At 39.4% G+C, this 23,139-nt stretch overlaps 1 protein-coding gene across 1 annotated transcript in view; it reads right to left on the bottom strand.

Moving 5' to 3' along the window:
* The window catches only part of RYR2 (ryanodine receptor 2), an 875,416-nt gene that overhangs the window by 176,334 nt on the left and 675,943 nt on the right, over positions 1–23,139 (bottom strand). Inside the window, exons 57-62 of the mRNA XM_059715710.1 lie at positions 20,794–20,869; positions 17,309–17,435; positions 13,560–13,675; positions 7,082–7,146; positions 5,488–5,609; positions 2,804–2,853 (exon numbers count right to left, since the gene is read on the bottom strand). Coding sequence (XP_059571693.1) covers positions 2,804–2,853; positions 5,488–5,609; positions 7,082–7,146; positions 13,560–13,675; positions 17,309–17,435; positions 20,794–20,869 — 556 coding nt within the window. The remainder of the gene's footprint in view (positions 1–2,803; positions 2,854–5,487; positions 5,610–7,081; positions 7,147–13,559; positions 13,676–17,308; positions 17,436–20,793; positions 20,870–23,139) is intronic.

The following is a 23,139-nucleotide window of genomic DNA, read 5'->3' as shown; positions in this document are numbered from 1 at the left end:
CCGCTGGGCTCTGGGCTGCCTGGGATTTTACAGCTGGGGGTGGGGCTGCCCTGCTTTGCTGGAACAGAGAGCATAGTCCAAGGATGAACAGCATCCCGGGGTGCTGGAGCATTAATAGTTAAGTTGAATTGGGAGGGGAACCAGGACAGAAGTTCCATAAACCAGTTTGACCTAAATCAGTTAAGTCTGATACTACATTTAACCAGATTTATCTTAAAAGAGGTTTGGCCATTTTGAAAGCAGTTTCTGTGCACTGAACTTCTATTCTGTTACAGGTTTAAACAAGTTTCTGATCACTTAAACAGTTTATATGCAACTTCTGTCTCTAGCCTTAAAGAGCTAACTAATTGTTCTGAATGTCATAAAAGCATTGGGTTTCGACCCAATATGCAAAAGAATACTCCATATTATACTGTAACTGACACAGAGCATGAGAAATTACCATAACTCAGTTACAGTAAAATTGCCAATTACTAGGTGACCCACTGTAAAATACTGAAATTAATGGACTAACACGACAGCTCCTTTCCTTCTGATCTGTGTACCCTAGACACATGCACTCATTAATGCCTGTAATTAAGAGCAGAATTTGGTTATGAAGAGAAGAGGGAAGAACAGTGAGAATTCCGGCCTTTCCATTTCTTTGGCCTTAGTGCATTTAGTTGTTTTCATTGTCTTTCCACTTTTTATGTTTCTGTGTCTTGAAGAGTTAAATTTCAGATGACCAGGATTTTTTTTTTTAAAGTGAGATTAAATACTTGAAAGTCAGTCTCTAATTATATGATTTCTACTGTTCTTACAAATTGTATCACAGCAATAAGAGAGTTTAGCTACAGTTGATGTTTTCCTAACAGCCCTCCTCCTACAGAGCAATGCAAAACACGTTCTTTTAAAAAAACAACACAGAATCTCCATTATAACACAAGGACACATAAACATTCAAATTTACTGGGCTTTTCTGTCTTTTCCATTCTGTTACTCCTGAACAACCCGCAGATTCAAAGTCAGAGAGGGAGTAACAACAGTTGAACTGCAAGTTGTATTAATTTACATCAGCCACATACATACACTCGTTTAAAAAAAAAAAAACCAAACTAATTAAAAATTTGATTTTTATAAATTCTGAAACCTAGATACAAAGCATACCATGATATTAGAAATGAAGAATCCAGTATAAAATTGTGGCTTATATCAACTACGTTTTAGTATAAAAGCATGCATCTCCATATGCCATTAAGGCAACATGATAAACTCCGGCACAGTTTGTGCCAGAGTTCTACCTCACAGTTCTGAAATGTTGCCAGGTGTTGGCCCTATATATTCAAGGGATTATATTTGCTGTTAGTTAACACATGTAAATTAACTTGAGTCAAGAATAAACCCGCTTTCCTCCTGAAGATGTGCCAATAGTAATGAAGCCTCAGCTGCATCCATCTCCCCTCCAATTCCTTGGTTCCTGAGGAACCCTCTCTGGACAATCCAAAAATGGACAGGTTAGGAACCAGGGTGGAAATCATTTTTCCTTTAGACTGTATATGGAAACGGAATGCAGGCTCAGTTTTTTAGTCAGTCCTAAAAGATAATCCAAGAGATTAATCCATAATACTACCCCTGAGACTATTTATCCCAAATGACAGAAAATCACATAACTTCAGAGCTGAACCATCCATCAAATCATGCTGTCACTAAAAGGTTTCAAAATAAACCAGTAAAGATTGAGACATTTTTTGGAAAACCAGTTTAGAACTTATCCAGGGGCTGAAGAGCAGTTATGTGACATGCTTTACTAACATACCACAAAAAGCTGCAACAACCTCTCATTTGGGGTATGTAATTCCATTTTTATGGTAGTCTTTTAGAAGGAGCGCTACACAAACTCTTCCCACTTTGCTCATCACAGATGCCTGCAAGCTCAAAACATGATGCCAAACTATTTTCCATATTTTTTTTCATGTTATTGATTACAAGAGTTTATAAGCTGTTGAAATATCACGGTGCTTACCAAATAGGTACTTTCCCTTCAAATGAAATGAAATATATCAGAACTCGGTTATATCTGTACTTTCAATCAAACTGGAATCATCCAGATAATTATCCAATTAGATGTAATGTTCATGGATGATAAAGTCTGCACTGCACCTATTACAGAAGATACATGCACAGGGACACATTTTCAAATAGCCTTCTATCAGCATGACATAAGAGAAGGCTGCAGAGAGTGAGTAACTGTTACATGGATCTGGTATAACGTATACACTTGACAGACTCCAATTAAATAATTTTCACAAGACAAAAGTTAAGAAAACCCAGCAATTTATAATAAAACAATATCTGAAACAGTAGACATGCGGATCTGGAGTCAAGCAGGTTTGGAAATATGGAAAAATTCCATAGAACATCAGATAAGCATTTCAGCCCACTACAGCTGTTACTTAAGTGACTTCAAGAGAGAAAAATGTATTGTTGTGATAGTAATTTATTGTCCCATTAGCAGACCAATGTTGAGTTTTCTATAAAACAACAAACACCTGTCTCTATACGCAACATTATTCATTCTAGTTTTTGGCAGGGATAAGGGTTTGGGAATCATATTGTGACATCCAGTAAAAGACTTCAACGACTACAAAAGTTCTTTACTCATCTAAAAGCTACTGTGATCTACCAGCCTAAAGATCATTAGTGGTCCATGAAGACCATGCATTCAGCCATGCAGCATGCAACAAGGCAGCACATAACACGAGGCAAAAAAAGGCAAAGAAAACCAAGTGATGGCCATGCTAGTATTTGTCAAGGGTCTCCTTACCAAACAGTGAAATCCTATGCCTGACAAGAACTCCAAGTTTGCAGAACAGGCTGAAGACAAAATAAAAATAAAAGAGAAGAGAGGGGAAAAGAAAAAAAAGGAGAGGAAAGAAAAATAACAGCTGATATATGAGCAAGAAAAAGCAACATGATGTCACGCAGAAAGAATCAATTTTTGGAGCAGAATGTGGGACAGGGTACTAAAGAAAGAGTTTTAAGGGCATCTCTTTAACAAACATGGTTAAATAAGCACATATTATAATTAAACAAAAAACTGAAAGCAAAGCTAATTAATATAAAAGCGCCCTATGTGAAAACCCAGAAGGAAATAATCATTGAAGCATCAAAAAGTAAAATGCAGTCTGTTCAATATATTACTGAAAAGTAAATATATGTATATGTGTATATATATATATTTATACATATAAATATATATATAAATATCAGATTAATTGAAGTGCCTGAGGATAAGTGTTTAATTAGACCAATTTGGATCTCATTAATAGATTAATACCCTTTTTTTTTTGTCTTTCATTCCTTAGCGCACACAATGAGAAATAGAAAGTTTAAGAGATTAAACCAAAAAATGGACAAGACTAATGATTCTAGTTTATATGTTTGCATTCATTTTAGCACCAATGACAGGTCAACAAGTTGAGAGCAATGGATAATGATGTTTTATGTTTACTCACAGAAGGGAAAGCAATAGTGCAAGCTTCCCCACGCTGCCCAACCCTTGTGGATTTAGCCTTGGTCTCCACCTCTACTGGAGAGACTATTTCACTCTTCTTGGCCCAACTCAGTCCCTGGCTTGCTTCTCAGAATGCCATTGATGTATCAATTGAATGCAACTGTGGTGTGCATTTTCCTCTCTCTCTCTCTCTCTCTCTCTCTCTCTCTCTCTCAAGGAAAGTACCCTTATTCGCTAGGAAATTGCATTAATAGCATCATCTCATTTTACTAAGGCCATCAAAATCACTAACAACCTAGGACAGATTCCAACCAATGATATAAAAGTGAAAGACCCTGCAGAACCTATCATCTAGCCTCTGACCTATCCAATTTTCAATGGACAATTTTTCAAAAATGTTATCATCATAAAAAACCTTCATGTTGATTTAAACAGTAAGACATTGAATAGCTTTCATTCCATCCTCTCATACACGAATGCAACTCTCATTAACTTCAATGGACGCTGTGCTCACATAGAAGAGGGTGGAATCCAACACATGAAGTATTTCTAAGTTAAGTAGTTTGTCTAGGTATTAGCCAAAGTGCCAGTACTTGGGCTCATCAAAAGAACCAACCCTACTCCATTTAAATACTAGAAGGGACTGCATGCTACATTGGCAAGTCTTAACAGACTTAACATTACATTAAAGCCCATTTTGTCAGAGGTTGATCTTAATTAGGTTACATCCCATGGTCCCCTGTAAAAACAGTTGGGTGCAAAGGAAACATCTTGACCCACATGCTCACAATTAACACATCATTTGTATTTGTCGAAGGCCACATGTTTTTACTGAATATACAATGGCTGCTTTAGGTGCCAAAACAAGAACTGCGTTACAGCTAGAAAATGGATTATCGGTTCAATATTCTTTGGTTACATGAATGAAAGCAACTACTGTTAAAAAGAAATGGTGGAAACTTTGTTCAATAGCTCAGTTTTTCTCTCCAAAAAAAATCTACAAAAGACCAGGCCCCAAAGGAAAAAACAAAATAAAACGAAACAGAAACATTTTGTATTTCTCTGTAAAGTCCATTGAAATCTTTGGTGATTTGGTTAGGTGGTTCATAACAACATTTCAGGGAGATGTAATTCCTATAGCACTTGAGTCTTTAGGATCACATTTTAATTTTGCAAGTCAGGAACTTGTTGGTATTTTTTTAAGTCTTTGAAGTTTCCCAAATTAAACACTTGAAGACGAGATGTCAGATTAAATTAATCTGATTATTGATCAGATCATTAATCTGTTCTAGTATGATATGTATTTTGCCTTCACATTTAATATGAAGTTTTAGTTCCTGCTCATAGAAACATGTAAATGCAACATATCTATGTAACCCAGCTTGACTGTGTATAATATGTGTGTAATATGTGGGTAATATGTAGCAGTTCAAACTTATCACTGCAGGGACTTGGTTCAAACTCTTATGTTAGCCAAGATGCCAATCATTATGTTAGCATGATGCAAGCAGGTGCTGTCTAATTCCTATTCAATCCTTTAACTGAGTGGCCTTTTAATTAAATAGTACTAGACAAAACCAGTAATGCTAATTTCAGCAGGAGTCTGAGTAAGAGATAGAAGAAAAAAAGATATCTAGAAGACAGTCAATGCATGGGGAGAAGGTCAGGGTTGATATTTATTTTTATTGCTATTTTTTCCAGCACTAAGAAAGCAACACCCCAGAAACATGGCAAAAAATAAATAAAAAAGTTGGGCTGGAAAAGTCCAAGCCAGAATTACAAAAAAACCATTTAAAATCTTTATTTTTTCCTATGGCAAAAATGATATATTCTCAAACTCTGTAACAACGGTGCTACTTCTGCAATAAATCTGCATGCTGAAAACTATATTTTTCTGACAGCATAAATTTTCTGTCCTCATCTCACAAAATGACTCATTGTCAATATGGGAGAAAACTGCTCTCTATATTATCTTTTTTTTTTTTTTTTTTTACCTTGTCACCATTTCTTTCTCCTTGTTAGAGGCATGGCCACCAGTGCTGAGAGGCCTGCTTGCTGCAGATAGGAAATATAGGCGATGGTTTTTGAAATACTGATCGATTAAAGGGAGTACAACCTACAATACAGTGGAGAAAGACAGACATGGTCATCTCAGAGCTTCAAGGCTGCCGTTTTTTATATGTAACCTAATGTATAATGCCTTGTATTCAAAAGTTTGTCTAATGATTCCTGCCATGCAGTTGGTCCAATAAAAGATATCAACACAAATAAATCCTTGCCTCTCACATAATTCCTGAGCCTGGCTACAACATCACTCTAACACAACCATAGTTTATGTTACTCATAATATGCAATGCATATACAATGTAATAATGTTTTCCATTCTTAAATTCTTGTTGCGTCTCTCTCTGAATGCTGTTTCTTTTAAAATCCCTTATATCTCCTTAAAAAATACTTAAAACATCTTGCAAAAACAAGGCACTACAATGAATTTCGGCTTTACTCCAGCAATTTTGTTCCTGAAATTTTCTGGGAGGAATGCAAAGGAGAAAAGTGTTAACATCATTTAAAGATATTTTGCAATTTTACGTTATGCCCCAAAGGTTATTTATATTAATAAAACATACACAAGCATTGTCTTTGACATGGCTGCAATGTGAAATAAAAGAATCTGCGCCCACCAGCTGGTAACGAAATTCAGCATCCAAGTAATCAAATTCTTCTCCCAGGAAGCATCCTCTCTTGTCAGGCCCCTTATTTGCCCAAAAGCAGCTTGAACCCTCTACCTGGAATTTAAGCACTTCCAGCCCAGAAGGGATTATTGTTTAGTTCCTAGTGCTGATCCATCAGCCAAGTGGGAATTCTAAATAAAAAAGCCAAGAAGATAATTCCTCCTCTCTAATTTGGGGCATAATATAAAAGAAAAAAAGCAAAATGAGCTCCCCAGGGGCCGATATTGCAAATGGGGCTGTACTGTGTGGTAGTACTCTATAGCATGAATACTACAATTTATTGTCAAGGAATCAGGGTCAGTTAATACAGCAACACCTGTCTTTGCTTATTCACTAATGAATTGAAAAGACACCTTGAATATGCATGCACCAGGTGAGTTTATAAGTACCAAGGTATAAGCAGATTTTCCTAATTTAAAAGATAACCCCTTTCTGGCACAACCAGATACACCAAGATGGTTTTAAAACAAGGAAAGAAAGAGATAAGGTGACATTGAGACAGATCTAGCTGTATTTTTTTCATGTAAGTAGAGCTTATATTAACTGCATGATGACTATAAAAAGATAGAAATTTACCCTGGCTCACTACTGGTCAAAGCTAGTAAAGGGGAAACATAGGAAAGATTATGAACAGGAAGAAGGATAAATTATATACCATGAAGGAAAAATATAAAGAGACCTGAAAATTATTTGTAGATACATTTTATGCTATAGTATTTTCAATCTTTGTAGCTTTTCAATGATCAATACTGCAACAATAACATTCAATACATGAACAAGTGTAAACATAACAAAAAAAAATGCATCTTAACAAGCACTTTCTTCACTGAAAAGGAACAACAATGAAATACTGTACTTTGGCAAAGAATTTGATTTCTTGCTCATAAGGGAAGTGTTCTCCTTTGCCTCTGCTGCCACCATCTGTGGGTAAGAAGAATTTAAGATGCACAATGAAAATTGAAAGTGATAGTATTCTCTCATAAAAATGTATACTTTAGAACAAATAAGTTTGGTGTTCTTTAGAGTTGGATTTTAATATATGACAGATATAATGCATTAATTACACATGTATTTTATAAGTGATTTATGCAATACAAGCTACAGTAAAACTAAAAAGAATTGGCTGAATATTGAGGTAGTGTATATCAAGAGAATTTTCCAATGAAGCGATGTAAATTTATATTATCTGATTCTTCGGCTCTAAAGTTGTATCTTTGCAATTGCTAGTAATTTCTTACAAAAGCACTATTATACATAATAACTTTCCCTTAAAGACTTCTTCAGTTAAAAAATAATTCCACCCAGTATTTGGAGAAACTTTTTGCTGTAGTCAACACTTTCCTTATCCAAACATGCCCATTTTAGGAACAAATCAAGGACTTATATTTTGAAAAGTTTAAACCTAGGAAAAAAGTAGTTACAAAGCCATTTTGACTATGCTTCAGTCAGGGATCATGCAGCCATCTAACTAGATTACTGTTGCCTCCTGTTGTGGCTCACTTGTTCAGGAGCAACCCACAGCATGAGGCACAGTAGCTGAGCGTAAGTAGGGCAAAAATTATAAGAAATACATGAAGAAGTAAATAAGAGAAAATATTTTTCCTCTTCCCCGCAACATAACTGAATTCTCCAAAAAAATTAAATTCTGCTTAGGGAACCTAACACCTCAGAAGAGTAGAGTAATTACATAAATGAAGAAGCAAGTTTTTGATTGAACTAGATTTTCCCTGTAGTTTACAGAACTGAATTTAGATTCCATTCTATGTCATTTTGCTGTTGAATGACTTTAATAAAAGTGTCCAATGGAAAATAAACTCACTTCAGTTGCCATATTACAATAAAAGTCAGATACCATTTTGATATACAAATATGTTGCAGTCTTCAAAATCCCAAGAGCATTTAGGACTGTACATTAGGGGCATGCAAAGTTGGCCCTATTTGATTCAGACTCAGATTCGGCCTGAATCGGGGACAGTGATTTGATTCATTGATTTGGATCATTGTCCTTGATTAGATTGGGCCGAATCCAAATCTGAAGATTCAATGCTGATTGGGAGAATCAGCAATTCAGACAGACACAGCTTTAAATGTTTTTTCTACATACCTCAAGGTACCAGCACGGCTTGTGAATGCTGCAATGTTGGGGCACATGGAGCATCCCACAGGAGTGCAGGGGGGCCCCTCTACATGCACGGCAGCCAACCTGGAAGTAGACCAGAAGTACTTCTGGTCCACTTCCAGTCCGCTGGGAAGCATACAGGGCTTCCCCCTCCCCACGCCCCTGGCTTGGCAATCGGCCATGGGGGAACCCCGGGCGCCCCCTCAGACCCAGGGGACACCAGTCACTGAGCCAGGGGGCATGGGGGGGGCCCCATGTGCTCCCTGGGGAACCCGTAAGTGCTTCTGGTCCACTTTCGGGTCTGCTGCTGAGCGCAAGGGGGAGACCCCTGCATTCCTGTGGGACACTCCATGCACCCCAGCATTGCAGCATTCAAGAGCCGACTAGTACCTTGAAGTATGTAGAAAAAACATTTAAACCTGTGTCTATGTCTGAATCACCAAATCAGGGTAACATTAAAAATAGAGAATTAGGCACTATGGTAATAGCTAGGGCCCGGTTTAAATTGCAGACCTAGATAGCAAATGTCATAACCTAATTGTGGTAGGGGCCACCATTTTCATGCCCAGATCATGGCACCAGTGATCTCTGCTCCCCACACCCGTCCACCATGCAGGGACAGGGGCTGAGGAGAGGAAGGGAGGGACACCCCTCCATCCCCTGCAGAGGGGCTTCCCTCTCACTTCCACACCCAACATGGGGCACGGAAGGCATGGAATGCCTCCCCCTACCCCCTAATGGGCCCCTGCGAATGGTGGAGGGGATAAGTGGGGTGTGAGGGAGGGCCGGGCCTGGCAGTACCCTTGCTTTCCTGGCCCAGCAAGTCAGCCCCTCTCCACTGGCCACTGCCACTTCAAACTGCCATCACCTAAGGGGCTCTAGTCCCTTGCGACACCCTCTGCCCGTGGACTGTGTAGGGGCTCCTTGGGCAGTGAGCTAGCCCTTTCCCACTGGCCATCACTGCTGCCTTAAGTCACCACCATTCCAGGGGCTTTGGCCACCTCATGCTGCCCCCTGCCCATGGGCTGTGGAGGGCCTGGGAGGGCAGTGGCTTCCCCACTCTGGCACCAAACAAGGCCAGGCCAGGCCAGCACACAAAGATGGAGCTGGGGAGGAGGTCACTACCACCACTGCTTCTACCTCATGAAGGCCAGCAGGGCTTAGGAGGACCCTGGCAGTAGAGGGAGGAGGGTGCTATTCTTCTCCTCCACCCTGCTGCTGCCGCTCTTCCTGCTGGCCAGCTATGTTGCTCCTCTCTTTAAAATTGCACCCACCCCCACTCCTTCCATGGTGTTGTTATAACAAAATGTCATGATATGGCTGTTTGCTGGGGACTTCCCCCACAAGTAGCTACATGGTAGCGTTTTGTTGCAAATCACATTTTTCATGAAAATCACTTAATTTTGTGATTTTCACAAAAAATGTGAAATCATGATTTAAAGTAGGCCCTGGTAGGCACCTACAGGGAGGCCCCCTGTATACATTACAGGAATTGTGCAAATAACTGGTTAATTGCACAATTTCCTGGAAGCCAGCTACACATGCAAAGTAGCTATCACACAATAAGAAGCTCCAACCAGCTATCAAGTTAGACCTCAAAAATATGTACTAACTTTACAACTGGTTGCTATCAGGCTTTAGTTTGCATGTGTAGCAGGATCCCCCTTGCAGCTGAGGGCCCTGTCAGTATGCGTGCACTATGTCCAGTATAAAACCCCCCAGATCTACAAATTGCAGCAGCTGCGGTCCCCAGGTCCCAGGGATTTTACATGCCTCAAGTCCTAGGGATCATGGCAGCCACAATCCGCAGGGTCCGTGGGTTTCACATGATCCCCAAGGTCTGCAGATGCAAAGAAACCCCAGGGGCCAGAAGATCGCTGCAGGGGCAATCCCCCTGCTGGGGTGTGAGAACCCTAGGGCTGGAGGTTCCTCATGATCCTCCAGCTCCAGGGGTTTCCCACACCCCTAGGATGGGGGGATTGACTGTCTGGCAGTTCTCTGGTCCCAGGGGTTTCTTGTACCCTCAGGCCACAGATATCACTGCAGTGGGAATCCTCCAGCCCTGGGGATGCATATGGCACTGCTGCGGCTGGGAGCCCCTCAACTGAAGTACATTGGACCCCCAGCTGTGGGAGATTCCTTCTTACCAGTGCAGGGGGACCCTGGGACTGCACTGGCAATAGGGCACAAAGTGACCTAATATGCAATCCCACAATTGCGCCTCATGCCAGGCTTCTGTGGCATAATGGGGCGCAATTGTGTGAATTACACATTAGATCCCACTGCACCTTTACCTGCATGTGTAGAGGGGGCTGAAGACACAGACCTTAGAGGATACATGGACTCACCTGAAAAGACACCTACAAACAAGGTGGGGGGGGGGGGGTGTCTTATTACTAATTGATGTTGGGCTGTCTACTGATAGAAATGACCAGTATCTGTTCCATTTAGATGCTATTCTAATCCAGTCTTATTTATACACTGTGATTATTTCACCCGTGTTATGCATATATTATCCTTTCCTATTTAAATTATATCGTGGATGGGATGGATTGTTTGGAGAACTGAGTCCAATCCTTTGCTAAGGAAGGCAAATACTTAAGTCTTGTCAACAAAATTATGTAGCGCAGACTAATGCCACATACAAGTGTTATGTTTCTACTAAGAGAATTGCTCCTCTCCCCATAGAAATTGTTAGTGTATGGGCATTTATTCAGCTTCTTCCAGAGATAACATTCCTCCTCCATGACAAAGATCTTCCATCTTGAAATGAAACCTGGAACATCTCCCTGGTGAAACAGCTTCTCTGGCTAGGATGAATGACTGTATGCCAGAGGAGGCCAAACTATGGCTTGCAAGTTGCATGAGGCTTGCCGGCATGGTACTTGCAGCTCTCCAGAAATTGGCTGAAGCCACGCCTACTTCTCCCCAAGGCAGCTCCGGGGGACAACGCAGCCCAGCACGTCCCGCTGCTCTGGCTTTCCCCATGGGGAGCACGCCCCAAGCCCACCCTCCTCCCTCCCAGGCTGCTGGGGTGGGGGCTGCAGCCATGCTGCTTACCCCGAGGCATATTACCTGTGGGGAAAGCCAAAGTGAGGGGGTCACCTCCACTCTGGGTTGCATTGGTTAGAAGTGGAGTTGATGTTTGTAGGTTTAAATTATGGCAAATGTGTCTAGAGCATATGGAAATTAGTTCTTTCCAGTGTATGTGCAAATAAAAAACTAAATCAATTCTAAAAATCTCCTAAAGCAGCTAAGTGTGGTGAGCTGCAATGAAAGAGCAAGTATCTCTGCTCCTTCATTGCTATCTGAAAGTTGGGAGAGGAGAAACCACTTTCCAGTTTACAAAGAAAATGTTCGTTTAGGGTTTTGGTTGGTTGGTTGGTTTGGGGAAGGAGATAGCTATGTTTTCTTTTGAGGGGAGGGCCAGATAGTGACCAAGGAAGACAATGCTACCAGGTTCATTAGGCAGCAGGAATCTGACATTAAGTTGTATGAAGTTGTAAGCAGGAAGCTTAATGAAAGTTTACGATGGATTAAGTAGCTCTCCTGGAAAGTGGGAGAGAGGGGCAGGTAAGAAAATAAGAAATTCTCTAGATTGCTGTTTATCAGTTTGCTTTATAGTCACTAGCTACAAATAAATATGTGGGATAAAGAACCGCTTTAGTTTGCCAGGAGAGTGGTATTCCAGTCCTCAGTCTGGCTCTGCACAAATGTGTCCTTATAATTATTATTATAAATCTGCAAGATAAGGTTTAAGCTGTGGAAGTTATTACACAAGCAGATGGAAACTTTTTGAGAACTTGGAGAAGTTCTACCTGATATACACCCCCAAGTAATGCTCAATCCATATTCATAATACTAACTTTTACTATACCATTCTATTGATGCTTCCCTAAAAAGTATAATACTGACTAAGGTCCTTGAGAAAAAGGGTCCTTCTCCAAGGGCCTGGAGCAACAACGTTTGTATTGGACTGGAGCAACAACACGTTTGCACTGGCCTGGACACACAACATGTTTGTGTCACAACCAAATTAAGTAGTGCCCATGTCACAAAAAAGTAAAACCATTCAAAACAGTTTTTTTCTGCACTAGGTTAACTAAGGGTTAACAATAATGATAGTAACCGCTTTTTTTTTTGCTGCGCATGTCAAAAAGAAATTTATAACTGCGACACTAACAGAGATAGAACTTAGCCTTCTGTGCTGTACATAAATCATTATAACTGGTCAGAAGAAACAGGGAGTAACCCTATGATAACACCCTAGCAAAGACCGCTAGATAATTGGCGATTCTAATTAAATTTATGACGTGGCGAAAAGCAATTGGCTATTACACAAATAAAACCCGTCTTCACTTCCGTGAAGAACGGGAGACCTCCGCACACACACCTGAAAAACCTCTGAACGTATGCGTGAGAATAACTGACAAATTGATCGCTTGTCAGTCTCCCCCGTCTCGACCTTATCAGACGTAAATCAACGACCTGCCGGCCCGACTTTTTTCTCCGTTTATCTGCCCGATCAACGAACTCTTATGCAGACCAACATACGACCTTCGAACCTTAAGGTGTAACTAACCAAGTATCTCTGACCTCCGCTATTCACCACCTTGATGGCGTGAGTAAATAATCTTGCTTTGCAACTGATAAGCGTCCGCCTAATTAATTCCACTCCAAGCATCACAAGTACCCGCCTGATGGCCTTCTAAGGCCCCGGACCCTTATCTGCCCGGGTGGGAGTCAGGGAGAGCTGCTGGCCGGCTGCCCTGGGTCTCGACAGTTTGCACTTTTACCTGGGTGCTTAAAGCAGCAAAAATATATTACACTGGCTTATACAAAAATAAATTACTAGAATCTGGAATAGCTACCCTAGGAAAAACCCAGGGGTAAAACTAGACCAGTATAAGTTACAGTAGTGCAGAAGTCATGTGTCTGGAGCCCTGTTGGATCATTTGCTAAGTGCAAACATATACTACCTAATAACAAGGTGCCATCCACTTCAGCAGTTACCCCTGGATACCTGGCCATCTACCTGCTCTGGATCTAAGTGTAATTTATATAAGCATAAAACAATTCAACATAAATACTAATATTAATATAATATCCAGGCCCCAATACATGACATTTTTGGAAACTGGTTGTTTTTTAAATCTTAACTATAAAGTTCTTCAATTAATAATATTTAATAGAAATGCAGTTAAAGGTACTGTACCAAACTCCAGTATGTACTGATGTGCTTCATCCACATATCTTATGAGCTGCTGAAGGAAACTGTAGGCAAAGCGTTTCTCAATGGAAGGGGTGTCTAACTCCAGATCCTTTAATCCTCTAAAATAAAAAATAAGTTATTTCCCATACACACGAAAAGGACTGAAAGCATCCATAATTCATTAAATAGCCCAAAGCTACCTACTCTGATATTCCTCAAATTTATGTTAATATGAAACTGATTACATATTTGGAACCCAATTTTCCTTGATGTCTCACAAAGTTATCCTACTTATGTTTTGGTCAGTTACTTACCAAAAATGTAGGCTCATCAAATAAAAAGTATGTAGAAGATGAGCACTTTACAAATAATGCTATTCTTACAACATTTTATGCTTCTTTCCTTATCAAATACACATTACTTTTTAACATTGTTCCCTATATGCTTTGACCCTTCTAAGGATAAGCAGTTTTGAAATGTCCCAAGTCAGTTTTTTGTCTTGGTTGAAAGAATCAATCAGGAAAATTTCCCAGGTCCTCAGATCATGGATGCCCCAGTGGGCTAAGTTAGTGCAAATCATGCAATGTGTGCATCTTTTTAAATCTTTTTTCTTGACATTTTTGCTGAAATGGCATTACGATTTTTCAGCAGTTCACCCTTTTTATGTTGAAATTCATTCTGGACATCTATGTTCTATCAGCCAACACTCCTCGCATCTCCCATCCTCCACCCCAATAAACTTTAATTTCTACAGATACTTATAAATACATACATTTAGTACAGAGAATAGTTAGCAAAGTAAAGCTCATGTCCTGTTTGCAGAGACAGGCAGGGTTTGAACATCTTCATCCTTAGAAAACCATACTTGACCTGAGACTTTCACCGGAGCCCAAGTAGATTAAGCAACCACATCCCACTGAATTCCAATGGGATTTTGGTACAAAATTAGTAAGAAATATTCTATAGCGTTGCATTTTGCTTGACACTGGTGATGCTTGTTCTCAATTTCAAGATGGCAGATTCCAGAATTAGTACCATTTCCCAACCATTGACCTGCAGGTGATGTCTTTGTGCTTGGAGAACCATAGCCCGTGAAAACTATTAGCAGAACATTCCATTATATTATTCAGGGGTTACAAGACTGATTTTGGTGAGGTCATAGATTAGAAAGTTTTCCAATGCATTTTGCCTGAGCTTATAATCATAGAATCATGGAATGACCGTGGAAGGGACCGCCAGAGGTCATCTACTCCAAACCCCTTCTCAAGACAGGATCAACCCTATCCAAACCCTCCAAGTTCTTGTCTCCATTCAGAAAACTAACAATCAGCCCCATCACACAACTACAAGATATATTTCCTAGTAACACCAAAAGCACCCTAACCTACCACAGGTAAAGCTGGGAGGACAAGGGCTGTCAGCTTTCTGCTGCTGCAAGGGTTGTTCATATGCCCTCAAGAGTTATGTTGTATGTCTGAACACTGTTGACTGAGTTCATCCAGTAAACTTAAGAACATCTCACTGGCTTGTCATTTTGTTTCAAGCCACCAGGATTTGTTGACTTACATAGCAGATTCTTACTAAGGAATCTTTTGGGGGTGATGACTCAGATGGAATGGAGGCAGGGAAAATGCTAAGTACACCATAACCACCTAACTTTATGGAGCTGGTTCTATTTAAAACAACAGCTGGTGTTGCGTTGTTTCAATGTCTTTAGGTTTAGTGAAAGTGCAACCAGGCATCAAAGGGGCAGCTCCAGGTGTAGACTAGAATTGACAGACATGCAGTTTAAACAAACAGTAATGTCACTGCAAAGGAACATATTCTAAAACTCTCATACCAGAAGAGGCCAGAGTAGAGCTAAGAGAGTACTCATTTGAATGGGTATGCCTGGTAAAGCAAACTGAACTTGTGGAGTCAGGCCTTCTTCTTGAACCCTTAGATGGTAGCTACATCACTGGGAAGTGTTTGGTGCCTATTTTAGCAAACTATATTACATATTCCTTCAGACCAGGTACAATAAAAACTGTGAAAATAAAAAGACTTGCTTCCCATGGGGACTAGGTAATTGCTGGAAATGTCATAAGGACTACAATGGATTCCTTGGGACTATTACTGGATTACTCAGGCAAGTGTGTGAAATAAACTTGTCTGCCTGTGTTTGCAAGAGACATTAGAAACAAAGTCAAGGCCAGGATCTGTGGACAGTCCACAGGGCACTGATCTACAGGCAGTTAGCTAAGTCAGCAGCTAGGCTGACAGCCAGGTCAGAGTTGAGATTTAGGATTTGAAAAACACTCCATTATGTCACTCATGGCTTATATGACTGAGCTTCAGGGGTGAGGTTATCTGTTCTCAGTCATTTAAGATTTGTTGACAGATGATTCACATTCACCTAATGCTATTGTTATTCACTAGGGGAAAATTACCCTAAGGCCTGCACCAAGGTAACTGTGAGAGTTAAGATTCAGAGGGATGTGGGATGGACTTAGTAGTCAAGACAAGGCATGAGATCTCTCCTATCAAAACTGCTTGTGAGGCAAGACTTCCAGTGAGACATCAAGCCAAGCCACGGGAACAAGATCTGGAAAATATGAACCCTGACGTCAGTGGAATCTCTTCTGGATACCAGGTGCTCAGAAATCACCCGAAGGAGCTTTTGTTACAAAATGCTGAGCTCCTTACAGATGATGGATAGGGCTATGCAAAGCTTCAGATCACTATTCAGATTCAGAGATGATTCAGATCATTCGGAAGCCAAATCGACGAATCCAAATCGAATTGCTGGAAGCTTTAGGCTTTCCGAATCGATTTGGAAAAGATTTGGCGATTCAGCCATTCGGCGATTCCCCCAATGGGGAATCAATGAAATATCTATAACTTTGTTGTCTTTTTCTTTATTCAGATAAAACTTGCAAAGATGGTAGCCTCTGGTGAGAGCATAATGTATGCCAAGTTTCAAGGTGATGGGTGTAGGGGTTTTTGGGAAACTGCACCTCAAAGTCCTGAAAGCAAAAAACTCGTGTCGTGTGTGTGTGTTAAGCCACAAGGGATGAAAACTGCAGGGCTGGTAGCACTTGCTGGGGCCACAAAGCCTGCCAAGTTTCAAGGAGATAGGTTTAGATGTTTCTGGAAAACTGTACCCCAAATTCTTGAAAGCAAAGCTCATGTCATGTGTATGTGTTAAGCCACAGCAGGGTCAAAACTGCAGGCGTGCTAGCCCCTGCAGAGGCCATAAAGCCTGCTAAGTTTCAAGGAGATAGGTGCAGCTGTTTGGAGAAAACTGTACCTCAAGCTGCAGACAAGCAAAACTCATGACATGGATGTCAGTGTGTGTGTTAAGGCTCAGCAAGGTGAAAGCTGCACCTTAATACACATAAGGTCACCCTATTTTTAGTTAACTTTTACAGGAATCCACTTTGCCATGAGGATGCAGCCTTATCTTGGAGAAAATATAGAGTCACACTGCCCAAGGAAGAGTGCACTGAGGGAGGCTCACTAAGAAAGGCGGAGCATCCCCTGAAACTCCCCAGTTTCCAGAGACTAAAATTCTGCCTGTGCTTTACTTTAGATTGGAGTTTGGGGAAAAATCTAAATCTTTTTCTATTCATGTAAGGGCCAGGACAGAATCTTGTCCTCAGGGACTTAACACTGATGCTTAGAGCTCATTTTATCTCCTTTCATATAAAACAAGAAACTAGGGAGTTATATCATCCATTGTAAAACTAACCCAGTATTGTATTTCAGTTTACCTGGAGACAATGTAGCCATTGATCTGCAGAAATTTCAGAATATCCTGTGCTTTCTCTCTGTCCTTTGCTTTCTCTTTGGCTGTCAGTGTATCATAGGGAACTAGTAGAGGATGGTTGCCTCCTCCTACTAAGGAATGTCAAGAAAATAAATGAAAGATTAGTTATAAAACATCTGGTGAGATGGCATTTCCTTGTTTATAACAATGCTGTGATAAGTATTTAATAAGGCACTCTAAACAGCAAGATGATGATAATTTCTTCTTTACCCTAAAACACTAATAATTTACTTCTCTGTTTCTTTACACAAACCATTTTATACAGCTTGTGTGAATATACTTTTAAAGTATATTTATAAATATGACTACAAGCATATTTGCAACAAACTCATGTACTACAAGCACCTGTATATATCATAATAGGAATGGTATAATTTTTTTCTTTAACTCTATTCTGCTTGGGAAAAAGTACTTTTACAGTTAATTTATATTTTTCAGAACATACCTCCCTCATTGCTAAAACTAGTTTTGGTCTAGTTAGTTTTTCTTAATTTTTTTTCCTCTCTTATCTCTTTACCCTTTTCAGTTTGAGAATGAAAATGCCCACTGTTACAAGTCATAGTTTTTGTACTGTTTCAGGGCCTTATCACGTTATACTTAAGATGTGTTTTATTTACAGTGTAGTAAGCATTACTGAATTAAAAAGTTTTCTGAGCATTCTTACAGTAATGCTTACTATATTCTAAATAAGACATGTCCTAAGAGCCAAAGCCACCGAAGAATGTGGTATACTGTGAGAGCTGGCAGTGACAAACACTTGTTTTCCAGTCCCAGCCCCTGCATAGCACTGGTGTCTCCTTATCATATTACCTTCATGGAGCAGATAGACCTTAGGTCACCACACATTATGTAACATGATCTGGAGATACTCCTTACCAAAAAAGTCCTAACTTTGTTATTCTATGATGTCATTTAATACATGTTTTTACTGCTTGAACACTCAGACACTAGCAATTTAGGAGCAGTTACCTCATCCTAAGTATAACATGTAGCAAGACCCTCATTTAGCTTTAAAATAATATGAGAACATTATTGGAAGAAATGCATAAGAACACTAGTTAAGAAACTTCTTTCTTTTAGAAGCAGCAGTTTGCTTTTTATATTACCATGATACCAACAAAGTGTTCTATACAGAATTTTAACAGCACTGATTCAGAAAACTGATCTTTCTGCCCAAAAAATTGTGATGGGGGAAAAAAAACCCAAAATGCAAAACATTAAAGATTAAACTTATTGACACTTCAATGACTACAAATAGTTACTTTTTGATGAAGGTAAATTTATATGTTAGCCATTACTACTAAACCTATTTGTTTAAAAAGCTATGATCTTTGAGGTATTTTCTGGAGGTGAGAATATGTCAGTTCCTACTATTTATTTTTCATCCAAAGTCACCATTCTGTCACAGATCATAATTATTTTCCATGGAGCTTATTATAAAGTTCCAAAGAATAGCTGTTTCTGTTAAAGAATAGCCAAACCCCCAGAAATCTGAAGGAAGCAAATAACCTTTGGAAAATACTACTGACACAGGCAGACTACCAAAGGAAACCATCTGTAGGCAGACAAAAAAAACGATGCAAGTCATAAGACTATAGAACAACCCATTGAGTTTTTCATCATTAAGTAGAGGTTATGCATTTTAGGGCAAAAGACCACTTTTGCCATCGCAAGCAATCTCCAGTCATGTAAAGTATGTACAAATGTGAAAAGAGTTGAATAAAACACATACTTGTATTAGACATGAAGAAAAAAAATCAGGAAAATAATTCTTTAGTTCTGGATTGCAAACATTTGTGCACAAGTTGCACTTGAATTTCACAAGCAGTCCCATGTAAATCAATGGGCTATTCATGCAAATCAATAAATATGCAGTTAACTTCTTTTTCTTTGTGTTTTTCTTTTTTTTTATGTTAAAATTATATATTTTTCATGATTACGGATTTTGGAAAGAGCCATATTTCTAAGAAAAAAACTGTTTCTAACATGAGTGCATTGAATGTATTTGGCCATTAGGTGACAGTAGTAGATCATAATTTGAAAGATCTTTCTGAAATAGGAATGTAAAAGTTATTCAAGACAATATAAATCTACTGTACATACTTGACCTGTATTTGCAATTTGCATTATTTTGGTCTACTTTTCAGCAGCAAAACCAATGCACACTTTATATCAAGGAGAACCCTAATTGACGCCTCTTTTCCATTTGCCAGACCACATACAACTGACTCAAAAACACACACTTCATAAGACACTGCATGCCTGTAATTCTTTTAATTCAATGATCCTCAAACTTCTGGCCCTGCAGGCTAAATGAGTGGTTTCGGACTAGTCCATGCATTGGATCCCCCATGGGTTGGTCCACAGGCCAGATCCAGCATGGAATTGGTATGCAGGGTCAGTCAACAGGTGCAATCTGGCATGCCAACCTGGCCCCACATACTAGATGCAGCTGCACAGTAACCTCATGCACCAGCCCAGATCCAGCTACAGAGCAACACCATTTATCAGTGTGGTCTGCAGCTCTGGAACCCGTGGCAATTAAAGCTGCCACTGCTCTCCCACTGTCAAATTTCTAAACCCATGGGGAGCAATGTGAGCTGGATGACAAAGTCCCACAAGCTGGATTCAGATCAAAGGTTACAGTGTGAGCCTCAATCGCTGCTCTGATTTGAAGAGTGTATAGAGGTTGGTGTTATTAGCATCTACAATATAACATATTGGTCATCACAGCTAACAGTTGAATAAAAATGTGATTTACAGCTTTAACTTTACTTAAAGAAGAAAATATAAGAAGTAAGAGTCAGTAATATTCGCCATCTGCATTCAGAGAGACGAAAAAGCACACTATGCTCTTTATAAAATAAAGCATCTACTCTAGGCTTACTTTGTCAATCTCATGTGTAATTGATCTGTTTTACTGTTAATACACTGCTGGTTCACTCAGCAATTTAGAGCAATGCAAAAAGCATGTCAAATCCCTGTGAGCAAGAGTTTCAGCACATATTGCAAGGGAAAAAAGTAAAAAAAACCAGTATGAGTACTGAATTTCATCCCATTTCTATTACACCCACCCTTAAGTTCTTTCAGTTCTTTCTTTATGATGTCCTGATCCTCCTCTTTATTGATAATGTCACCCAAAATTATGTCATCAGCATCTATTTACCCAGCTATCAAGCTATTAAGCTTTAACTGAGTTAGCCTTGCCCTTTCCTTCTCACTTCTTTTTTTTTTTATTATCCAAGAACAATAATTATGTAAGTTGAAAATTATAAGTGGGACCAATTTCCTTCTCTGGACAACTGATATTTTGGTCAATTTTAAACCACAGTTTTATTTTTACCTTGATATTCTTCAGGTTTATCTGTTAAGCTCATAATTAAGACAGGCACTCATGCTTCAGAACTTAAGACACTGCACTAAACAAACCTTTTGCTTCCAGTTCCATCTTCTTTTTCTTCGCCCATATGTTATGATAGTTCTCAGCCATCATTTCAGCCATAGCCTTAGGGAAACAGAGAACTTAATGATTTATGTTATAGTGATCAAACTCAAACAAGATTTTAAGGTTCATATTTCTTACCAGTTTTTTTTTTTAATGGCACAATGTATAGATAACACATTAAATTGCATTTAAATGTTTCACTGAAAAGGGTCACTTTATTGAAAGAGTAAACTGAAAAAATGTGGATGCAACATTTAACAACCAGTACAGTTTCTTTATTCTGCAAGGAATTCTTCTCCCTTTACCTTACCTGAGGAGTAAACACACTTGCTTTGTATAAAAAAACCCTAAAACAGACTGGGAATTCAGAATTTATCTATCCTCAGACAAGGAAGCTCTCTACCCCTACTTGGTACCAGGCCAGCAACAAGCTGGCCTGTGCCTCTTACACGGCTATTTTTGTCAGATTGGTCCATATGACTGTGGGACTACCGTCATAGTTTCACTTCTCATACCTTTCCTGGGGGATCATGTGGACCTTTTACACAGCTAGATCAAATTGGTAACTTAGAGCCAGCCAGTGTTCATCTAGAACACTCAAAACCTTCTCCAGTTTAGCATTTCTAAATGCTTAGCTCCAAGTTTAGAGTAGAAGTTTCTGCTATTAAATCCTAAATCCACTACCTTGTATTCCATAGTACTGAATTCCATCCCATTTCTATTACACCCACCCTCAAGTTCTTTCAGTTCTTTCTTTATGATGTCCTGGTCCTCCTCTGTATTGATAATGCCACCCAATATTATGACATCAGCACCTATTTACTATTTACACTATGAACATTAAGAAACATATTAAACAAGATTCACCTGATTAATCCTGGGAAGTTCCACTAGTAATCTTTTACTTAAATTGCATTAAAAACTTTAAAAAAATTATTTCAAATTGAAATACAAATCACTTTTAAACCACCAACAAATGTATTGTAGAATGTGCAGGAAAACTACATCCTGGCATAGAATAATGCAAATGAAATTATTTATCAGAGAGCAAAAGTACACTCCAAAGAACAGGTAGCTTTAAGTATGATTTTGGAGAAACTATTTTCTTCTGCTCATAAGAAAAGTCAATGTTGACTTATAACTGACCAAAGTGCTGTCAATCAAGAAAAATGATAAATGGCACACAGCAGACCATAAGTTATAGAAGAACAAGTATAAAACTTTGGTTCCCAAGGTCCAGGGTTCTAATGTCAATCATAATTCTAATGCTAGTTATTTCCTATATATCAACTTATCTTAATTTAGGGTTACCAATTTGTAACATGATTATAATTATGCTTATACACAATATAGAAGTATTGTAAACTTTATGTTTATACATTTGTTCAACTACATAAAACCCTATATAATAGTTCATTATTGTTGTTATAACTCATAGAAAAGTAGGATTGGAAGGGACCTCAGAAGGGCATCTAGTTCAAATGCGTGCTCAGAGCAGGACTATCTCCAGCTACATCATCCCAGTAAAGGTTTTGTCTACCTGGGTCTCAAAACCCTCCAAGGATGGAGCTTCCACCACCTCTCTGGTTAGCCTGTTCCAGTATTTTCCTAGTCAGAAAGTTCTTCCTAATATTTACCCTAAACTTCCCCTGCTGCAACTTGAGACCATTGCTCGTTGTTCAGTCATCTGCCACCATTGAGAACACGCTAGCTCCATCCTCTTTGAAACCAACCTTCAGGTACTTGAAGGCTGCTATTAAATCCCACCTTAGTCTTCTCTTCTGCAGATTAAATAAGCCCTGTTCCCTCAGCCTCTCCTTAGAAGTCATGTGATTGAAACCTCTAACAATTTTCATTGCCCTCTGCTGGGCTCTCTCCAATTTTTCCACATCCATTCTGTAGTGAGGGGTCCAAAACTGAACACAGTACTCCAGATGTAGCCTCACCAGTGCAGACTAGAGGGTAATAATTACTTCCCTTGATCTGCAGGCAATGCTCCTACTAATGCAGCCCAGCATGCCATTAGCCTTCTTCAAAACCAGAATATACTGTTGGCTCATATTTAGCTTATTGTCCACTGTATCCCCCAGGTCCTTTTTTACAGAACTGTTGCTTAGCCAGTTGGTCCCCAGCCTGTATCAGTGCATGGGATTGTTTCATGTTAAGTGCAGGACTTTGCACTTGTCCTTACTGAACCTCATGAAATTCTTTTGGTCCAATTTGTCAAGGTCAATTTGTCAAGGTCTCTCTGAGTCCAAGCCCTACCCTCCAGTGTATCCACCCAGGTTGATATAATCTTCAAACTTGCTAAAGGTGTACTCTATGCCATC

Source organism: Alligator mississippiensis, chromosome 1, assembly GCF_030867095.1.
Source record: "Alligator mississippiensis isolate rAllMis1 chromosome 1, rAllMis1, whole genome shotgun sequence".
Lineage (NCBI taxonomy): Eukaryota > Metazoa > Chordata > Crocodylia > Alligatoridae > Alligator > Alligator mississippiensis.
The sequence above is the reverse complement of the archived record's forward strand: the minus strand, read 5'-3'. Positions and strand labels throughout refer to the sequence as shown.